The 18,957-nt window shown below is 43.9% G+C and overlaps 1 protein-coding gene across 1 annotated transcript in view; it reads right to left on the reverse strand.

Annotated features, from left to right (window-relative positions):
- LOC8038103 (transmembrane 9 superfamily member 2) overlaps positions 1-18,957 on the reverse strand; it is a 47,960-nt gene that overhangs the window by 26,820 nt on the left and 2,183 nt on the right. Inside the window, exons 3-7 of the mRNA XM_029966963.3 lie at positions 15,293-15,386; positions 10,537-10,664; positions 7,336-7,465; positions 3,442-3,587; positions 1,927-2,038 (exon numbers count right to left, since the gene is read on the reverse strand). Coding sequence (XP_029822823.2) covers positions 1,927-2,038; positions 3,442-3,587; positions 7,336-7,465; positions 10,537-10,664; positions 15,293-15,386 — 610 coding nt within the window. The remainder of the gene's footprint in view (positions 1-1,926; positions 2,039-3,441; positions 3,588-7,335; positions 7,466-10,536; positions 10,665-15,292; positions 15,387-18,957) is intronic.

Genomic DNA, 18,957 nt, shown 5'->3' on the forward strand with positions numbered 1-18,957 from the left:
CCATCAACAATGCCCTTCTTAGCAGACGATAAGTGTGAGCCCATTCTGAGCATACGCTGCAAACAACATACTCAAGTAGGATGTCCAATGAATACTCCCCCGACTGAGAAACGGGCGCCAGCAAAACGATGCATGGGGACACACAGTGCTTTTAAAAGGAAGCTGAAGTGGTTTTGATTTTGATTTAAAACACATAATTTGTTTTAATCCAACTCCAAGCACTCCAAGCATCACAAATATCACAAAAAGTAGACTTTTTTTATGCCCGCACCATGTAGAAGATGCCTTTGAAGTTGCATTAAAACCACACCACTCCGCGGCAGCAGGAGAGGGCAGTAAAAGGAAAAGGGAAAATATGGTGTCACAAAAGGTTTCTCGTGTGTGCTCCTCGACTCGCAGCACCAGTGTTGTGATCATCGACACTGAGCTAGTTGGCGATTCATGCTTCCGAAAGGTGCCAATTGAACGTAGGAAGATACAACAAGTGAGAGAGAGAGAAAAGAGGACAAACACACTGCTGGACTAGCAACCATTTACTGAAGATCTTTTTCCACACCCATTAGTTTCATATCTCCGAACGAATGGGTATGGAAGAAGAGGTTTATCTTCAGTAAATGGTTGCTAGTCCAGCAGTTCCGAACATCTTCCTACAGAAGATGCAGGCACCATAGCGAATCCGAGGAGCTAACGTGAGGCGGAGACGAAACGAGCTCAGGATTTTTAGTTGATATTTGAGCAACAGATGCAATTAGAAATGTTAGAATCATGCCTGCTCATTTTATGACATCACAGCTCGACCAACCAATGATGTTCGGCGGCGACGAGTGGCTGCATATTTTTCTATTTTTTTCAAGTTTAGTGTTATTTTGAGAACAAATGATGGTGATGTTTGGATACTCCAGGAAAAACTATGTCAAAAGAAAAAGCATCAATTCCTCTTTTTTAAAGACCGTTTCAGCTTCCCTTTAAGCAAAGCTGCAAAAGTAATCAAGTCAGCTACTTGAGCTGAAATGTAACTACAATAAAATGCCGAGCAAGTGCCACCTCAAAATCTTGAGATAATCATGTAAAACTGGGGGATGGGCGCTTTTTAGGTCAACAATATGTGAAGGTATGTCCTTTGCGTATTTTCCGAATGTTACAAAATTGAGGGGCAAGCACTTATTATAGAACGGGCGGACGCTTGGTATTTTACACTATGTTACAATTAAAAATGCCTCCAGTGCTGACATTGAGACTAGACCTGTATGAACAAGTTTCTTGTTGGCGCAATTTCGAGTAACTGTGACCGACGCAAACTACAAGTTTCCCAAAAAATGTAACCGAGTTACTAGCTACTGTTACTAAAATTTCATTGCCACTTAGAGTAAGTACATGGTTACTCAAACTGAGCCCTATCACTCAATCACAGCAGCTTCAATACTTTTAATTAGCTACGTTACAGCTTTGCTTCTGACTACCCTGCCGATTCTACAACGGAATGCTACCGCATGGTAAAGCCCATCTCCAAGGTACCAACAGCCGTCACGTTGCATTCGATACGAGGCTGGTTTACGCATATGCATTTGACTGTGACCGACCACGCCACAAAAGCTTGTTTGTGCTTACAAGAAAATACACTGACACACGATCTGCTTACGACTAGACCCAAGGTTTTGTGACACTTGCCAGACCAAATCTATGCGCAATCTACAAAAGTGGTCGCTCATAACATTGCCAAAACTATTTTGAGCCCACGGTAAAAAAAAGGAGTCATAAAAAAGTTAGGAAATATATGCAGATCGTAAATGTTCCAAGGCTACTCGGCAAATGGCGCCAGCGTCTTCTCTTGTCGCAAGCAGCCGCAAACGATTGCAATGTGCTCACTCGTACACAAACGCGAACGTGTGAACCGGCCTATGGGCGCTCGCTAGCGAGCATGCTCACCACGAAGGAGACGCTGTAGGTGTAGGTGATGTTGATGTCATCTTCATCCTTCACTCCCAGTGTCAGGGGCTCTCCGGTGTCGCACATGTTGGGGCCGGCCTTGTGCTTTAGGCTGCGTACGGGCACGGAACGCTCTCGCTATAGCCACCGACCGCTTAGAAAGCGCGGGGTGCGACGTGTTCCGAGCATCTCGTTACTGCTCCGTGGCCAACGAGGTTACGGCGTTGAAACCCAAGAACGAATCAGGGAGTGAAAAAAGGTGACAATGGTAAGCAGTGCCGTGCAATTCTTGATGGCGACTATAGCTCCGTTGCCTGTGAAGGTAGCTTCCGGCAAGACAGAAAACGCCCTTTCCAGACATACTTCGCACATCGAAAATGCGCAGATTGTCCCACCCTGATCTAATTTCCTGCCACATATGCTTGTATGACGTGGAATGTGGATGATTTACCGTGAAAAGAAAGATAAAAGTGCGGGCATGTCATTTTCTGCTATACAACATTCTTATTGATTGGATGCTTGTTTGTTCGTATACTGTCACGAGCGAGGGCACGCGAGACAGTGTCATAAAAAATGTGACGGTCAATGATTTTTGTTTTATACTCCCATGAAAATGGACTCAGAAACAGATCTACTGGTGACAATTTGAAATAATCCCAGTCACATATACATACATATATTTCAACATACTAAACAGGAACAAACAAATAGAAAGCAAAGCATGGATTACTTTAAAATAAATTAAGTTAATCAAACCAAGACGTACATAAAAAATGAGAAAGTCTAGATGTTAACAAATCTATTGTTAATTAATTTTGAAGAGTGTTAAATTTTTTTTTAGTAATCTAAGGCAGTAGACCTCGACATTTTTGAAAATTTAAATAAGCGGTAAAGATCAGCAGAGCTATACAGCAGTACCAACACAGCTATGCAAGGTACCGAAATACGACGTCCTAGCAAAGATATTTTGATCGTAAAACTGATTCCGAAGCCGACGACTCCGGGCAAGTTGGGTCGCACCCCATTCGACGGCGGAGACTCAAGGAGCACGAGCTCTCCGGTTTCTCGATTCGGTCGTATCTCCACCATCGTCCGGAGTCACTTCATCTGGTTGAAAGTATAGTGCTCGAAGCGCGTCTTCAACTGGTGCTTTTGGCGTCCCGTCCCCACATCAAAAGTGGTCCCCAAGTGGCAACAAATGACGTCGCGGAAGCCGGTGTGTCATGTCGCCAGACACCGCGTTCCTAACGGTTAGTGCCGGAAGTCCCGTCAAAAAGCACGAGCGAATGCGAGCGTGGCCGTCATTGCGGCATCCCACCTCTTGACTGCCAAACCTTCCGCAGACCAAACGTTCGCCAAAGCCACATCGCTGCCGCGACGCTTCTAGGACGTCGTCGGGCGGGAATCGAGGGACCACTTTTTTGGATGCGGTAAACACACCGGTTGAAGACGCGTTCCAGGCACTGTAGTCGGGGGAAAAGGACGCCCGCCCCAGACGTCGTCCCATGCACCCACCTCTTGGGCTGCACCTTGACGGAGATGATGCGCCCCCCTTCCTCGATGAAGGAGCTTCCCCACGACTCCTTGTCGCTCTTGTGGTACGACACCGTCAGGTCCACGTGGTTGAACAGGTAGAATGTGTCCGGCTTCGAGTAGGCAGACTGTGCGCCGGGGGACAGACAAACCCCGGGGGCTCACCGTCTCGCGCCACAGGGATTCTCACCATGTGCCATCAACTGATCCAAGCACTTGCCCGACGAAATGACGTCAGCCAATGTTTGGTTGGTACGAAAATAAGGCGACGAAAGAGGCGCAAATCGAACCGTCGTTAAAATTAGTCCCCCCCGTACTCAAGTTTTATTTTTATTTTTTTTTTTTATAAACCCAAAACTGAGGAACTACTTAAACTAAAAGAACAAACACAGCAATCTCATACCCTAGTTACACTAGCGCACTCAACAGTCATTAAGCCAACGATCGATGGCATCTTCGAACTGTCATTGAGCTACACTAAGTTGTATGGCGTTACACGGTACATAGGCCTAACAACCCTAGTTGAGATGCGTGTCAAGGGACACAGTTGAAACCGAAACAAAACCAAAACTGATGTCACATTACCTTTTTTTAAAAAGTCATGCAAATGAATTATGTGCACTTTTCATTCCTTATAAACATTAGAAACAAAATAAAATGAACTTCTTTTTTCGTTTTTGAGCATAAGAAACATTAATCGGAACGCTTCATACGAATTCAAGCAAGAATCAACGAAAGTTTTATCGGCACCGACATCACAATGGCTGCCTTTGCCAAGCTTTGACTCCTGCGACGTGCCATGATCGTTAGCTGTTGCTCTGACCCCAAATCATACCTCTTCCGAGAATATTTGCTGCTACGATACTTTCTAGATACGTCTCCCATTTTCCGCAATAGTAAGTGCTTCACTGGCGCTGGCCATGGGCGGTGCTGCGGCAGACGCTGCCATCTTTAGCTTTTTTGGGGCAAACTCCCGTCAGTTAACTGAGGTAAGCCAGCTCAGTTAAACTCAATGGACATTAGAAACTCAACGACAGTTGGAGCCGCCAAGTCTCCGGCCAATTATGATTGAGTCAACTGTCGTTGGCTTAATGACAGTTAGGGATGCCGCGAACTTGTTTCGAATCGAAGTTTCGATGATCGAATCAAGCGATTCGAAAGATTTCGATTTTTCGAATTGTCTATATCGTAAAATTCGACGGAGGTCGAATTTTCGAACTTGTTAAGCTAAGAAGTTTGACGCTTTTCGAACCGTCAAACTTATTACGCTAAAAAATTCGATCTTTTTCGAACTTTCGAACTTATTGCGCTGCAAGGTTCGATGCTTGTCGAACTTTCAAACTTGACTGACCAAAAAATTCGATGAATTTCGAACTTTCGAACTTATTTATCAAGAGAAATCGAAAAGTTTCGAACTTTCGGATTTTGAAAAGTCAGAAGTTCGACGAACTTCGAACTTTTAGGGTAAAAGTTCGACGTTCGTCGAACTTCGAAAGACCGGCGGACGGTTTTATTTGATTTCAAGTAGTGGGGTACATTCGTAATTTTTTTTTTCTCGAACTTTTACACGCGGTGCTGCGTTTCTTACGAAAGACAATGTCGTTTATTTCAATGTTCTGGGACGCTTAGGTTTAAAGAAATAAATCCCCGAAGGGGCGAGGAAGGACGACGGGTTTTTGAAGATTATCGTTTGTGCCAGATTTGAAGCACGCTGCAGCCGGAGCTATTTATGGTAGATAGATATGTTATACTTTTTTTTTAAGAATGATATATGTATAGTCTATGTAAGTGCCGTCTTAAGATGTGATTATTGTTATTCAACGTGAGTTTCGAAGAAATGTCCAAACATGTATCTGCATGCAATTATAACCTAAACTTGATATTTATTTTCGTCTAAGTTGTTTGAGGTATCGCATTTAAATTAACACCACAGACAGTACATATCATTGCCATCTGCAGAATACGAAATAATATATTTATTGTTTTTTCACGTTAAGGAATAAATTAACTCATGGGAGAAGATTTCTAATAGTGTTCAAGTTCAACACGTCATTAAAAGAAAACTTTTTTTTTTTTTTTCGCTTCACGTTCCTGGGACGTGTTTCTTTTAGCCTGTACACATTTTGGTAAAAGAAACTTGTTTCAAAGTTCTGAACCTCTGAATATGCAAGAATAGAACACTTCCGACGAATTCTTGATAGTTTTTTTTTCTCCTGCTTTTTATTCCCGCATTTATTCTTCTTTTTTTTTTTTTTTTTTGTTACTATCGGCACAGGTGTTTAGGTCGAAAAGACAGCTTTGAACTTCCGAACCACTAAGCATGTGACGAGCAGTGCCTTCTGACAACGAGTTTCTAACAATGACCATCTACGCAACCTTTTATGCAGTGAAGAGCGACAGTAGCTATACATATGCATAAATAATTTCAGATTAAAATAAGCTCGACCACGCCCTCTTTCCCCGTATTGTTTTCTTTCACAGTTCGAAATACCTGCAAGGGGGAGAAGGAAGCTGAAGCACCCCCCCCCCCCCCCCCCCCCCCCGCTACCCTCTTTCCCCCCGTTTTTCCTCTTCCGACGCCCCTTGTATGGTAGAACGCTCCTCGACCTCGAGTTGCGTCGGCTTTTGTGCTTTTTGCGAGGCGATTCCTCCGCCCCAGAAAATAAACCTCCAGGACAATTATAAACTTCACCGGATCGGATTACTACCAGCGTGCAAGGGGTGGCGAGCAGGTTTGCCAGGTCGCTTCAAGGTTTTTCTGAGCCTCAACCTCCTGCTCGCCCCTGGCTGTTTCGAACTGGATGAGTCTCGTAAAACAGTGTGTTTGCGTGATCACTACTGCGTGATGCAGGTTAAAGACTCCCCCCCCGGGGCTGGCGGTCACAATTCTCCACTGGCTAATATTCTAGCACATCCGGGACACTCGTCGTCTCATTTAATTGCCTGACCAACTTCGCAGAATCTAGATATCACACCCTAACTTTTCTAAACTTGATTTCGTGAAAACCAGTGAGGCGTGAAAACGTTATTTGAAACTGAAACTGTGGAAAAACTTGAAAATCGGACTTCGAACTTTGAAAACTTGGATTAGAAAAAAATTCAAAATCTTCAAAGTTTTTTTTTTTTTTTTTTTAATTTAGCGTTAAAAGAGAATCGAAACCTTCGAACTTTTCGAACTTTATGCAAAAAGAAATTCGAAATCTTCTAATTGTTCGAACTTCATGTCTATAAAAGTTCGAAGCGTTCGAAGTTTTCGAATTTTTTTTACAAAGAATTTCGAGATCTTCGAATTTATCGAACCTGAAGTAAAAAAATATTCGAAATATTCGAATTCGAAATTTTGGAAACCGTAAAAGCTTCGAAATTTTCGAATTCGAAACTCCGCTGTGGTCAAGAGTTGCGAAGTTTTCGAAATCGAACCTCGGTCGGTACGAAAATATCGAAATTTTTCGAAATCGAACCTCAGTTCGCTTCGCAAATATCGAAACCTTTCGAAATCGAACCTAGGGTGGTTCGCGACATCCCTAATGACAGTTAAGAGCGCTAGTGTAACTAGGATATCAGTCTTTTTAGTTGGTTCAATCGCTCGCATGTGTCATTCATGAAGCTATACCAGATTACCCGTCTTAATATATTAACTCTCTTCACAGCCATGTTCAAAAGCCCTTTAGTTTTCCACTTTGCGTCTTTCCTCAAAACTTATTCTTTTAATGTAGAGGGAAAAATGTTATTAAACTAGACATCAATTTAATTTTTTGTGGTGATCATTGGAATGCATCACAACAAATGAAAGCGGTGACAAGCAGCACTAAAAAATTGGGCACTGTAAAGAGAAAATGAGGCGAGGCTGCCAAGATGGCAACCCAATGCACTCACATAGATGCCGCACATGCCCTTGGGCTGGCTGGTGCGGTAGGTGAAGCAACCCATGGGGAACCCCATGGAGCAGAACTGGCTGTTGGGCTCCACCAGGTAGCACCAGGTCACCGGCATGTTGTCCACAATCCTGCCAGGGTACACGAGCACGCACGCTTTAACCACCCCGACTTCAGACACAGACAGTAGAACCTAAAGCCACAGAGTACCTAAGCTACGTTTAGAGCATGGGTTCCCAAAGCTTTTTTATCTCGAGGAACGCCTAATCGCCAAGGATCACCTTCCGGTCTTGTAATTGATGCCATAAAACAATAAAGCAAATACTATAAAGCGTTTGGTTCTCAGTTGTGCATCAAGGAGTGACTCGCATCTGCTAAAATAATGCTTAAACTGAAAAAACATTTACAGTGTAGACCGCATATAACGCATGTCGCAGGAGTCGCAAAAATCCGCACTATAAGCGGTACCGCGCTATAACCAAAACATCAATTTTTCAGGCCAAAATACATGCCATCAGACAACTTACCTTTGTAAAAGAATTTATTTTATGCTAGATGAAAAATAAAGCTTAGTTTGAGGAAAGTCTTTATTTCACCAGACTAGTACACTTCTCTCTCAAGTGTGTCACACATTTTGAAAGAAATGAGCGACTTTTGCCTGGCGCAGCCTTTTAACGTTGTCGCGGGTTGCGGACGGACGTTGCGAGCGTTGAGGATTGCTAACCCTAATCACTTTTCTCCGGCGATGAAAACGCGTGAAAATTCGATCGCATCCTTTATACGGTACGCACCAGTAATACCTTCATCTTGAGCACAGGCATGAAATGCTCCAAATAAGAAATCCGGGCGATGTTTGAAAACACAAATGCTTAGAATGCACCACTGTAGTCGAAGTAAACAAACACGACGACATGGGCGTTTCTGCCGTCTTGAGAGTGCCGCCACAACATCACCGCACGAGTAGGTGGATCTTCCCTTCTAGTACAAGCTGGGTTATCATAGCGACACACAACGAAAATTCACAGTCAAGGATAGCGCTTTTACGCGGAACGATGAGCTTCCACCACGCTGTCTACGTCGACGATCACAACCGACGCCATGTTCGCGGATTGAAGCAGCCGGCCCGCGATCAGCATGCAACGCGCGCGAACACTTCTCCTCGACCTGCGATTGGTCTGTCTTTGCGGTTGTTTGTTTCCAACGCAGCGGAGGGACGCACGCATGTGAACGACACATGCATGCGTCCCTCCATCGCTATGGCAACTGAAGCCTCTCTCTTCGCTTCTCCCCGCTTCTTCGAGCAACCTCCTTGCCCCGCGAGTGCTGCTTGCGGCTCGCGCCGTTATCTAGTGTCGCACAGGGAAGCGTGCTTGCTGCGCCGGTCAGTCGGCGCGCTGTTCCAAAAACCGCACTATAACCGGTATTTCCCTTCGCACGCCTGCATTTTAAGCGGTATGTAAATACATGGAGTTCTATGGGAGGCGAACCGGTGGTTTAAAAAAGCCGCGTTATACCCGGTCCTGCACTATAAGCGGTTACATTGTAAGTGGTCTATACTGTACTTGGGCCCAATTCAAACAGGGCAATTTCCCCAGAAATTTCAGGGTTGCTTGAAAGTTCTTCCCAACGATTTCCTAGACCCTCATGCTGCGGCACGAGTTGCTGCGAATGAGTCCGGCTCGAAACGGGCGAGCAACTCCAACAACTCGGAGACTTTAGAAGAGTCAGCAGCCAATTGGGATGCAATATTTTCACATGACCCCCCTGTGGTATTGATGATGATAACTGGACCGAAGGTTTAACTTGGTTATGGTTTCAAATAGATTGTTTTCGCAACAAAATTGTTCCAGGGACACGAGATAGCATTCTCAACGCAATCAAAAGATATAGAAACACGCTATTAACGTGGAGCTTTCCGTCCAAATGCCGTTTGAAACTTTTGAAACTTTAACGATGATGATAACAAAACCCAGCAATTCCAGCTTCAGGAGTTGCTGCAAGTGAATGGGGGAGGCCCGTGTTGCTGATGTTGCGACGTCGTGAGGTTGGGAAAAATTGCCCGTCTGAAGCGAGCCTTGGGGGCGGGGATAGTAGAGGAAATTTGGGAGCTTCGGGAGCTCCTGGGTTCCTAGAAGCCCAGGGTGTTCCCAAAAGAGCCCTCATAGGTCCCTTAAGTTCCCAAATTGCCCCAACTGTCCCTGCACCTAAGTAGATTGTTATTCCAGTTTAAGTGCTACTTCAGCATATCTAAGCTATTTGTCAATGCATAACTGTGTCAAACTTCCTCTAGTGGCTGCATTACTGCTTAGAAGGTCTGTATGCTTCTGCTCAGCTTTAGTGTATCTATGCAAATACTAAGCGGGTTTCCTTAAATGGCATTTGAAGCTTTACAAAAAAAAATAATCGCTAAAGTTGGCCACATTTTTTAATTAAAAGAAAAGCGTAAATGTCTTTATTAAACAAGCGTTTCAAGTAAACATCGCAACAGGCTTATAAAGCTTGCCGGGACTTTGTGTTTATCTAATCGAGTTTTGGAAACTTGCGTTGCTGGCACAGACACATAATATTGATGAAACAATTAAAAGACGAAATATTAATAGAGTGACCAAAAGTCACAAAAAGCTTTTACCGGTATATAGGCATTTTAGGTGCTTGCATAAAAAGAATAACTAACAGTGGTAAAGGTTTATTTTTCAATGTAAATTGTCCTCACTAAATACAGGCCCCGAAAGAACTCGTTATTTTGGGTAGCCCCAGCCATGAAGTTGGTATGTCATAAACACTATTCTGTGACTAAGTGTTTTAAAGCGGCACGGGGATATGGCACACAAGTTTTAGAAAGATAAAAACCCACATAATAACTATGCTACAAGACCTATTAGCTGTAAAAGCCAGTCAGATAGCCGACTCTTGAATGTGTTCCCTCAATAAGTAGTCAACATAAAAAGAACCGACCATACAGCCCATTACATCCGCTTGGCAGTGAAAGGAATTGATGGTTGCACGGTCGAAAATTACGGTACACGTGCCAATAATTGAATGGTAGCACACGACAGGAGACGTGCAGAACGAACACTCAAGGGAGTACAGTGCACGTCCTGAGCAACAAACCGTTAGAAAAAGAAAGAAAATGTTGATGCAACATCCAGTCAAGCGGTGGTTACTCAACCCTCAAAATTCTGAGTCGACATTGCACACTCACCAGTGGTGCTTGTACTGCTTCATCATGCCCTTCTTGAGCAGCTCCAACTTGGCCATGGACTCTGGCTGGCTCTTGCTATAGAACTTGGAGCAGAGCGGAGTGCATGTCTTGTTCTCCATGAAGTTCATCTGAGGGTGGTCCATGAAAGAAGCGCACAAGTGTGGGCATCTTCAAACGTCAATTGTGCGTTAAAACAATATCCTTAGATTGAATCGGACGTGGAGCTCTCAAAACCATACCCAAGTTTGGCAGCAATCACACCTACGACAATTTTCTTTGCGACCGACATACCGTAGGCTCGCGATAATACAAACTCTGATATTTCATGCTTCTGGTGAATTCAAACACATTTCAAAATTTCGGTTGTCCCGCTATGTTTTCAATGTATTTATAAGCTGCTTAATTGTAACAGCGTTTTCGTGTAATTCATACTTTTGGTTCCCGCTACTCCGTTGAGCATGCTTCTTTCCGAGCATAGGTGCACTGCAGAGAAGCGATACCTGCAGAGCTCTGCTTCTCTGCAGAGCACCGGTGGTTGGTAAGGAGCGTAATCAACAGGATTAAAGCAGGGGACACGCGTTATGAAAACAGCCGCTGCACCATAGCATAGCATTTTCCATGGCATTTTGCGCGGGCGCCACATGGAATACGTCCACGTCATGTCGTCCTTGCAGTTGCTATGGAAACTGCCTTGCGGCACCTGTTTTCATCGCTCATGGGTCCGCTGCTTAGTAGCCCACAATAGACAACTGTTTTGATGGATGAACAAACTTAATTTTGTTTTGAAATGTCATGTGCTGACCAAACAGACCACAATAAACAACCTTTTTGAGGAATGAATGACCTTACATCATACATTTCACCAATGTGCCATGTGTGACATACCTGCTTATGATCAGTAGGCTTGTGTAGGATAAATCAGCAAGTACAGGGTATGTCCCAAAAGTTCCTGGAATAGTTTTTTTTATAATTTCAAAGTATTCTCCCCCTGCTTCGATGCGCCGTTGCCAAAGCTTCACCCAATCACTGAAGGCGCCCTGGAAGCCGTCAACGGGAACCTCCTTCACTGAGGGCGTCCAGCATCCCATGCCAAGTTCCTTTCAAGGTTCTTTTGATTATTGGGAACAAAAAAAGTCTGGTGGTGTCAGATTGGAGCTGTACGTAGGCTGGGGCAGCGTTGGCACACCCATTTTGGCCAGCAACTCGGAGACAATGAGCGCGGTGTGGCTTGACGCGTTGTCATGGTACAAGATCCAGTTGTTGCAAATTTCTTTTCGGACTCGTCGAACCCTATTGCGCAACTGTCTGAGCACTTGACAGTAAAACTCCTTGTTCATTGTTTGTCCCTGTGGCACGAATTCGTTGTGAACCACACCTTTTACCTAAAAAAATACAATGAGCATTGCCTTGATTCGCGATTTGCTCATCCTTGCTTTCTTTCGGGCGAGGAAACTCCGTGGTGTGCCACTCGCTGCTCTGACACTTTGATTCGGGATCATACTCGAAAATCCACGTCTCGCCCCCTGTGATCACACTGTCCAAAAATTCTGGGTCCGTTTCGAAGTGTTCATGCAATTCCTGGCACTTCAACAAACGCTCTTCCTTCATCTCACTCCTCGGGACCTTTGGCACAATATTCGCGCAGACTTTCCTCATTTGGAGATTATGTGTGAAAATGCGATGAACGATTGTTTTGGGTATTCCACACTCCTCTGCGATTATCCGAAAACTTAATCGCTGGTCCTTGCCCAAACCTTGACGCACTTTTTGCACCGAGTCATCCGTTTGTGATGTCAACGGGCGTCCCGAGCAATCGTCGTCGTTGACAGGCTCCCAATCTTCTCGGAATCTTTTGTGCCACATAAAAGTTTGGCTTTGTTTCATCGCGTCGTCCCCGTAGGCTTTCTGAAGCATTTTAAGCGTCTCCGCCCCGTTTTTACCCAGTTGCACACAAAACTTGATTGCATAACGTTGCTCCAAAAACTAGTCCGTTTTTTCTCGACGAGGGTGCAGTAGATACCTCCGCGCGGAGCGCAGAGGTACCATATAATTGCATGTAAGGGCCGGACCCATGTAAGGGCCGCACCCCCGTATTTAGGACAAAGTATTGCAAAAAAAAAGATATTGCAGAAATTATTCGCGTATGTGCCGCTCCCCCTTGTTTTTGAGGCGCGCGGACTGTAATCCCATGTTTCTATGAATATATATCGCTAGGTGGCGCTAGCCACCGCCCGAGCACGTAGCGGCACGTGTTAGCATCCTTGATATTTGCTCTCCACTCATTCGTATTACCGTATGGCATAATGGCTGTCGACCTCAATCGTGGTTGGCCGCACTGTCGGGATGCATTTATGTTGAGGCAAGGCATTCAGAAAAAATAAGGGATATGTCAGGTTCCGTGGCAAGCGCGAGGAATGGGGATTCAGAGGGCTCGGCTCGCGCATACACTCAGGTTTCGGAACGCTACTGTACGCTCTGGGGAGGTTTCCTTTTGTTCTTCAATTCAAGTCAAAGCGTCGTGATTTGTCTGCCTTTTCGCGCAATTTGGGAGCTATGGGCAAGTACCACTTCAACAGTTATACGGGATTCAAGCCGAAAATATCCGCACATGCCATCAAATACGGCAAAAAAAAAAAAAAAGTACTGCGCAGTATGTAAACTACCGTATTTACTCGCAGATTGAACGCACTTTTTTTCCCGAAAAATCGATGCAAAGTTGGGGGTGCGTTCATTACGCGAAGTAAAATTTTTGCCTCCGTATTTACTCACATAATGAATGGCCCTTTTATCCTGAAAAAATCGAAGTAACTTCCTATCTCTTTGCGCGCGGCGCCCGACCCCATAACCAAACTAAGCTGTGCAAAAAAAAAAACAAAAAAAAAAAAACTCCTCATTGTTTTTTTTTTTTTAATTTCTTGGGTGTTTTTTTTTTTTTGCCGCCTTTCGCAAGCTGTTTTGTTTGCTTAGGCGAGGGCTCTCCGTTTATCTTCCTTATCTCCTTGCGCGCGGCGCTTGACCCTTCGTAACCAAACTTCGCCGTGCAAAAAAAAAAAAAAAAAAAACGAAAAAAAAAGGCTTTTCTTTGCTTTTGTTTTCTCTTAGTTCCGTGGTTTTTTTTTTTTTTCTTTTTGCCGCCTGTCGCAAGCTGTTTCGTTCGCTTAGAGCGCTTCTCTTTTTTCCCTCCTTGCCCACAATGGCGCGCGAACCCAAAATCCAAACTGCGCTGTGAAAAAAAAAAAAAAAAGCTCTCCATGTTTTTTTTTGTTTCCGTTGGACCTTTGCCAATTTTTTTAACGCCTCCTGCAAGGCGTTTTGTTCACTCACGCTGCCCATGCACTCGCGACCTCGCTGCACTGAGATAAAAAAGTGCGTTCATTTCGCGCGCGTGGGGGGAGGGGGTCAAAATTTTGACATTCGAGTTGAGGGTGCGTTTATTACGCGAGTGAAAAAAAAAAAAAAAGTCGAAATTTTGAGAGCCGACTCGGGGGGAGCGTTTATTACGCGAGTGCGTTCATTGTGCGAGTAAATACGGTAATTAAATCCGACTGACAATTGAGTCCGGATTCCAGAATGAGGGCTTTTCCGACCAGTGCAGCCAAGCATGCTCATGTACGTTCATTTAGGAATGTGGGCACAGATATTTTCTTTTAATCCGTGTAAGGGCCGCACCTCGAAAATTTGCCCTCAAATCGGGAAGACATAGTGTGGCCCTTACACGAGTCTATACGGTATCTTCTGCATCCTCGTCGAGTCGTAGAGGTATCTACAACTGCAGAAAACTGAGACCGGTCTCGTTTCGAAGCTTAGATCGCCCACTAACTTCTCTACCCGAAGCCCCGCCCCGCCAGGCGGCGTTGCTGACTACAAAAAATCATTCTGGGAAGTTTTGGGACAGACCTTGTGTCTGCTTTGTATGTGTAGCCATCCATATAGCAAATGATAATTTTATCTTGCATCATATTTGAATGAATTTCTGATAATTCAAAGAAAATTTATGGCTTCCTGGAGTTTGAATTAATGAGAGCCTACTGTATTCTTACCACCTTTGCATTCTGTATGGATGGGAAATGCAGAGATGCTAGGTTACTCTTAGAAGTAACTAAGTTAGTTACAGTTCTTTGAGCTGAAGCGTAATAACTTACAAAATCAGTGATATTTTAGCAACTACAAAGTTACCCTTATAGCTCCTTGCAAGACAAAAACTAAGTTATGCTGCATTTACTTTAAAAATATCCTACAATGTTCGGGTGTGCGGCAACTTAAACACTTCTTTGCAGTCCTTGTAATACCAGCAGACAACAGCTTAAAATAAAACACAGTGCCTCCATGCAGCAAATAAATCCTGTCTTTAAAAAAAATATAAAAAATCCACATTGCATTTTTACAACACCAAAAGATATTGTTAGTCACAATCAATGACAGTTTAGGTAGTGAACATTGATTAGAGCCATAAGCTCCTTTTTGGAAGGGCATGTGCCCTCCGACACATTAGATGTGAGGGAAACCCCCTTTCTAGATCCACTGCAAGGCTGACCTACCGACGCTGCACTAGTACATGGGTTCTGACCTAGCAAAAACGAGTTAGTAACTTTCACTAGTCAAAACGACCCTGCTGTCACTGAAAGCTATAGATTACACGCAATCTGTTTTCTGGGGTATTGGAACCTAGGGAAATCGTCAAAACGCACTTTCTGCAAGTGGAGAACTCCTGGTAAATGAATTATTTGACAGTGACGGAAAACACGTAAGAACTTACGATGTAGGGAGAGAGGCGTATCCGCTCGCCGAACACAACCTGCCCCAGGTTTTCGGCCGGGGAGGTGGCTTCGCTCGACGTGCAGAAGTCGAAGCTGCGGGGACAGGAGTGGCACATTTCAACGCTGGAGACAAACTCAGGTCCCAAGTCAACTAATATTTACCCAGGCCTTAAGCCAAGTTTGCTTACTTGGTACCAGACAGAAGCATTGTCTGGGGCATAGCAAGACATTTAGAGGTGTCCCTATTTGTGTGCTACGCTTAATATGCTTTCTGCATTGCATGTTTTATGTAGGTTCTCCATTTTCCTGATTACAAAAAGCACAGCCCCCAAGCTGCCCACAACTCCAAAGAGACACTATACATTCTGTGCTTGATGTTGAGAAGTCAATGAGACAAACATTAGATTATCAGTTGTCAGCAACCTTCACTGAATGTTTGCTCACCTCTTGAGCCGACAAAGCTTATTTCATAAAACAAGAAAAGAAAGAAAATTAACCTGAGCACGCAGTGCAACAACAAAAGAAACAGAAGATGTATGATATCCCAGCAGGGTTACATTTCACTTCAGGTTGACATGAATAAAACTACAAACCTTTATACTGGACCAATGTTACAAAGACATAGAATCTGCTGATGGGTTCTATTCCTCAACGTTCCTAAACATGATGTGACAATAGGAATTCAACATCTTTTTATTTTTAACCAGGAAAAGGGTTGTCCACCTGGCGCATAATGAAATTTTTGTACATTTCGAGGTACACACGACTATTGCCTTCCGAAACACATAACCAATGCAGAGTTAATTTAAAATATCAAATGTTCAGTGCCCTTTATAACTGCAAAAACATTTCTTTAACACAGGAGGAGCTATAGCCTCGGAGGGTAGAAAATAAAATAGGCCACTTTCAAAGATCTCTCCGATTGGCCACGGAGCGGAGTGGCATGGTTTCGGTTTCGATCAGACAGCCACTGTCTGATCGAGACTCCTGCAGCCAAGCACGTAAACTTCCAAGCCTGCACAACTTTTCTTCACGCGCATGCGAACGTGCTTGCACGAAGGGGGCACCAGCAGGGACGTTGCAATCCATCGTTCTACATTTGCTTATCTTTGCCCAAAATCCGGCACATCGGGAACCACAAAACAGTGCCAAGTGGTTTTTCTTCCGGTATCTCTCAGCAATGCCTACAGTATTGTACACTTGTACGAAGTCGCAGGAATGAAAACGCACGCAGCGTGTTCCATCACGATACAATGATCGTGACAAAATCTGAAACTGAACCCAAAACTAAGTGGCCAACCGGTACCCAGAATTCATTTCGCACCACCGTGCCACCAGGGGCACTTCGATTAGGGGGAAAAGATCTATTCGAGATTGCAGTTGTGATATAAATCATGATTACAATTAAACTTTTCCCACACATACAATCCCCAAAAGATTTTTTTATCTACCATTTGGCTATCACTTGATGCTTTTATGCACATTCGTTTTATATTAAAAAAAAAAAAATCATTGAGCAAGAAAGATATATAGCAGGCTAAACATGAGCAAAAAACAGTGCTGTTCTAAGCAAATCAAAGCATTAACTTCCTTTTCACCTTCCACTTCATTTGGAATTTATGTAATGTTATACTGCAAGCAAATCAGAATGTGGTAGAAAAATATTAAAACTAATGTCCTACATCAACCAAATCAAAATGCAAAAGAAAAGCAAAAAAAAAAAAAAAAATTAATCCAAGAATTATTGTTTTTTTTTTTTCTGGTATGGCAGGTTTTACATAAATTAAAAATTGTTATTCCAAATTTACTCTTAATTTACAGTAACTACTTCTGAATTGTTAACCCTATCATGATCGGACCAATCAATCAATCAATCTGCCATGTTTAAAAATACATCTAGTGTTAAAGAGACACTATCTTTAACCACAGCGATTTAAATTAGATTAATCTGATTTAAATAAAATAAATCTAATTTATTTAATTTTTTCAGAACAAATTAAGACATCTTTTTGCTTCCGCCATAGAGATTGCCCCCCAGTTTCCTGTAATGCACTTCCCGTTATGCCCCACACGAGGCACAGGTCGAGCATGAGTGCTGCCTCAGTATTCGGCTGAAAATTATGTCCTCACTGATTGAATTCCCAGCGAATTGCTCATGCAGCACTCGCGTGAAATCTATCCTGCGGTGACCACAGGTGGATGATATACAAAATCCTGTACCACAGTCTTGTCAACTAGAGGTTGTTCAGCGAGGGCACTCGCACATGTGGTGCAAAAAAATGCAGAAGGCGACAGAGAAGAGAACAAACGTGCACTTTACAGGAAACAGAGCCACCAAATGAAGGGGTCAAAGCTGGGGTTTCCACCCCCGCTCGCAAGAGAGTCTTTCCGTCAGACACGCTACACACAATGACATTTGTGCTTTCGACACAAAATCCACACCAAGCTCATCTGTGCGGCATCGTCCACGAAGAAACACACAATACATCCTTTGTTACCACTGCTGTTGCCATTACAAAGTGGAAAAGTGCAAATTTTTTGTTTTTCACAACAGCCTGCTTGTGGACAAAACACAATAACAACAACAAAAGAGCCGTTTTGCAACGACAAACTTGTTTGAGCTTACCCAAAGGAAACCTTCCAACTAAACAATGCAACGAAGGGCCACAAGTCGCTGGCATTTCCAGTCGATGCAACCGTAAAGCAAGCTTCAAATTCTGGCCATGCCCTGCTCACCGTAACTTGGCAAAGAGCAAACGCCATGTCCTCTTCCAGCCAATCGGGGCGACGGAGGCGAAGTGCGTGAAGGCCCTTACCGAATGTACAAAGGCGAGGGCGTAGCCCAACCAGTTGGGGAAGGAGGGACCCTCTTCCTAACCACATCCCCTATTGTGTGTCTCAGACGTCGTTTATTCCCCCTCAAGAAGATTGGCACATCACTCAAATTCGTACCAAAGCGGCTTTTCTCTCTTCCTCTCTTGGCTTCAACAGCACAGCACTGCACACAACTAGTAAGGTAGAGTGAAATCATATGTCTCCTTCCAACACACCAATCGGCTCACCGAGACCATAGCCTTCACCAGAATCAACTCTTAAAGCACTTAACAGGTATCAGGAGACATGCCACAATTGGGTTAGACCCCTTGGAAATGCAGAACACAAAAGAAATTCCCACAACCAGTAGCTACCGGTGGCACTGAAAAGTCACGGTGACGGCACAATCAGACATCCGGTTTCTCGGTGCAAGCTTCCTTTTCATGGGCCCTCCAAGAAAGACGAGCTGCGTGTCAACTGTCACCAACTTGACAATGAGCCAGCTCAGGTAGGCAGTGAGCTTAAATGACAGTCGGAAGACATTTCCTTTTAATCACTTTGCATAACTGGTGGCAATAGCTTGACAAGCTCTGTAGTGTACTTTTAACAGGAGTTGTTAAAGCATTGCAAATTTTGGGCATCGTCTGTTCCATGTGTGTGTAGTCTGTGTACTTAGCTGTAAGGAGAAACTGGCTTACAGAACTATCATGCAAGCACTTCGTACAATAGTAGTAGATAGACAGAAATACTTTGTATGGCTTTGATACCCGTTTTCTAGCAATCGCTTCATAAGAGATTCTTCTAAGCGGAAAAACCTTGCATAATATGTAAACCAACCACGTCAATCACA

The sequence above is a fragment of the Ixodes scapularis genome, unplaced genomic scaffold (assembly GCF_016920785.2).
Source record: "Ixodes scapularis isolate PalLabHiFi unplaced genomic scaffold, ASM1692078v2 PGA_scaffold5__190_contigs__length_132052651, whole genome shotgun sequence".
Lineage (NCBI taxonomy): Eukaryota > Metazoa > Arthropoda > Arachnida > Ixodida > Ixodidae > Ixodes > Ixodes scapularis.